Raw genomic sequence first — 3333 nt, forward strand, 5'->3', positions numbered from 1 at the left:
GGGGGGCTCCTGCCCCGGGGGTGGGGGGCCATGCCGGTGCTGCCGCCCCAACGAGGGCGCGACGGGGGCTGCTCCGCCGCCTGCCCCGCTGCAAGCCGGGGGGGGGCTGCCGGGGGTCTCTGGGACCAGGTGGGACATGGCAGAGGTGGGAGCGGAGAAAGGGGGGGTCCCGGCTCCGCTGCCCCCAGGGTGCCCGTGCCGGCACACGGCGCTTCTCCGCGGAGCCCCTGCAAGTCCCCGGGGCACCCGCAGTCTTAAATTCTCCCCAGAAGCTGGACTTCGAAGGCTTTGATTCTTCTCCGCCCGGCCCTGCTCAGCCCGGTTCCCTCTCTTTTTTTCTCCTCAGATGCCTCTCCGGCTTCCTCCAGCTCTGGGACGCTCATCCAGTACACCCCCGACTCCGCCACTAGCCCCACGGCGGAGCGCCCGTCTCCCCATCCCTCTTTCCCGAAGGTCAAGGAGGAAGGTGAGGGTGTGGTGAAGAAGGCCAAGAGCCGCACGGCCTTCTCCCAGGAGCAGCTGCAAATCCTGCACCAGAGGTTCCAGAGCCAGAAGTACCTCAGCCCCCAGCAGATCCGGGAGCTGGCTGCCGCCCTGGGGCTCACCTACAAGCAGGTGAACGTCTTGCTCTGAGCAGCTGAGTCGCATCTCTGGTGTGACGTGGCCTTGCGAGCGGTTTTTTGGGGTGTTTTTTCTTTTTTTTCTTAAAACCCAGAGATGATTTTCTTTCGTGGTCTTGTTTATGCCATTGCTTACGTGAGAGAGCAGAGGGTGTGAAAACTTATGACTCAGTCTTCCTCTTATGTTTGGTTCAGCACTATCCACCCACTCCGTGCAGGTGGCTGAAAGAGCATGCAGAGCAGGGCTATGCAGAGTCAGGTTACTGTTCGGTGTGGACGTGCGTTGTCTCTGAACGTGAAAAGTCAGGTACTTGCACTGCTGTGCAAGTTGCCTTTCTTAGTCAGAGTGGCACCTGGGTCTCTCCCTAGAGAGGGTCTTTGCCCCACCAGCTACTCGCGTCTGACTGAAGGAATTACTCCTGAGTCAGCACTGATCTTGGCACAGCAGCAAGATGCCGCTGCTGTTACAAGCTGCGGTTTGGCAGTTGTCTTGGCCTGCCTTTCAGGTAGGGTTTTTGTCCCGTGGTGATCGGAGGAATAAGAGTGTTAGTTTTTCAAATCTCAGCTCTGTGATTCCATGGCTACCTGCATATTGTTAGCTGCTGCAATTATGTGCAGTATCAGGAGCCAAGAAGAAACTGGATTGTAGTAGAAGGCAAAACATCTTTAGGATGTATAGTAAGCTCTGAGAATGCATTTCTAATGTTCTATGTCCTTTCCCCATCACTTCTAGGTGAAAACATGGTTTCAGAACCAACGGATGAAATTTAAACGTTGCCAGAAGGAGAGCCAGTGGGTGGAAAAAGGGGTCTATCTACCACAGGTGAGAGAATTCCCCCTTCCCCCATCACCACCAGTCACGGTTCCTCAAGTCTCTGGGGAGAAGTGTGTCATGTCTAACCTGCTAACTCAAACAATGCATGGGACTTGTTATTACCAAGCCAGTTGTATTTCTTGTAATTGGGCTTACAGTAGCATCTATTTTAAGCCTGCCCTGGCAACTGAAAGAGCTTTGTTTCCAGTCCACTTATATCCCAGTTGAGACTAGAAAGAAAACAAAATAGCCAAAGAGGACCAGCAAGGCTACTCCTGTGGTTTTTCTCCCCAGCATGGTGTTCCCAGACATGTTGAGCTGGAGATTACTAACTTAAGAGCTTGTCATCTCCGCTATTATTAGTCTATAGTGAGGACAATGAGTACAAAAAAAAAGACACTATTGTTTGGCTTGGGGAGAGGGGGCAGGGGAGAAAGGAGGACCCATCCAAAAGAATGGGCATAGCTGGTGCGGTGCTCTGCTTTACTGAACAGCCTTCTCTGTCTCTCCTAGAACGGGTTTCATCAGGCTGCATACCTGGATATAACCCCCACGTTTCACCAGGGCTTCCCCGTGGGCGCCAGCAGAAACCTTCAGGCTGTGACCGGCGTGCACCAGGCTTACAGCGGTGGCCAGACTTATGGGAACGGGCAGAGCCTGTACTCGTTCGTGGCTGTGGAGGATGAGGGGCTCTTTGGAAAAGGTGGGACAAGCTGCAATAGCCAGCAAACCATGGGTTTATTAAGCCAGCAGATGAACTTCTATCACAGCTACCCTGCTGATACGGATTATGTCAGCCTGGAGTCAGAAGACACCTACGGCTTCCAGAGCACCTCTGATGGCATCATATCATTCTCGAGCTCTCCTGTACGGCATCAGTACCAGGCCCCTTGGCATCCCCTGGGGACCCAGAATGGTTATGAGTCTTAGGTTTAACTATTTTTTTCCTCCCTTCTCCTGTTTTTTCTCATGGGATTTCTGGGGTCTTGACTCAGGGATCCAGGTTCCACTCCTTTCTCTTGCCCCTCCTCCCCTACTCCTGTTTTAACCATTGGGGGGGTGCAGCACCCTGCTGCCTTGGGCTAGCTTTCTGTTTAAAGGCACCTGACTGTACATGGCTAACCCTTGGCAAGGGTGCTTTGTGTGTGGATAGATGAGACTTCATTCACGGAGGGGAATGTGCAAGGCCACAGACAGGAGCAGCAGCGGTGGTAAAGGTCTGTTTGCTCTCCACATCTCGCCTCCCTCTGCTGCCTCTTTAGCAGGTGATCTCTGATCCTCACCCTGTGTGTCTTGCAGCAGAGCTTTGCTGGAGAAGAAAACCCTGTACTTCAGCATATTTCTGCTAGAAATACCCTGTTGTAGCCCAGAATCTTTCCTGCTGTCTTGCCTATTTCTGATGCTACCTCAGCCAGCTAACTGCTGATAGGTTCTTCATCTACATCCTCTCGTCCCTCACCAAAAAGCTACATGAGATCATCTGATTTCAGATGATTTGATCCAGTTAGTCTCAGCAACCCCTCCTGGAGGGGTCAGTGCCTGCCTACCCCTTGCCTGCTGCCCTCCTGTGTACCATGGGCAGTTCAGAGGAGGGGAGGAGCAGAGGAGAGAAAGTGGGGTAGAGTATTGCCCATATATCACATGGAAACTTTGGTTTCCAAAGCTGCTAACTTCTTTGTGCCTGTCAGCTCATTCAGGATGGTGTCTCTGGGACTGTCCCCACCCAGTTTAGATCTTGCCTTTCTACATCTCTCTGCTGAGAGACTGTTGGCTTGCCCCAACCTGCAAATTGCAGCATAGGGTAGCCCAAAGTGCCGCTGTTGGAAGTGTGCAGAGTGGCTGTGTGTAGTCATCTTTGGAGTGGTGAGAACAGTCTGCTTATCTGTACATGATGGTCCC

At 53.0% G+C, this 3333-nt stretch overlaps 1 protein-coding gene across 1 annotated transcript in view; it reads left to right on the top strand.

Moving 5' to 3' along the window:
• Positions 1-2364, top strand: part of LOC104836678 (homeobox protein NANOG-like) — a 2714-nt gene extending 350 nt beyond the window's left edge. The window contains exons 2-4 of the mRNA XM_010575381.1: positions 347-615; positions 1354-1443; positions 1948-2364. Of these exons, the coding sequence (XP_010573683.1) occupies positions 347-615; positions 1354-1443; positions 1948-2364 (776 nt within the window). The remainder of the gene's footprint in view (positions 1-346; positions 616-1353; positions 1444-1947) is intronic.
• The last annotated feature ends 969 nt before the right edge of the window (positions 2365-3333 follow it).

The sequence above is a fragment of the Haliaeetus leucocephalus genome, unplaced genomic scaffold (assembly GCF_000737465.1).
Source record: "Haliaeetus leucocephalus isolate CR32 unplaced genomic scaffold, Haliaeetus_leucocephalus-4.0 Scaffold473, whole genome shotgun sequence".
NCBI classification, from domain to species: Eukaryota; Metazoa; Chordata; class Aves; order Accipitriformes; family Accipitridae; genus Haliaeetus; species Haliaeetus leucocephalus.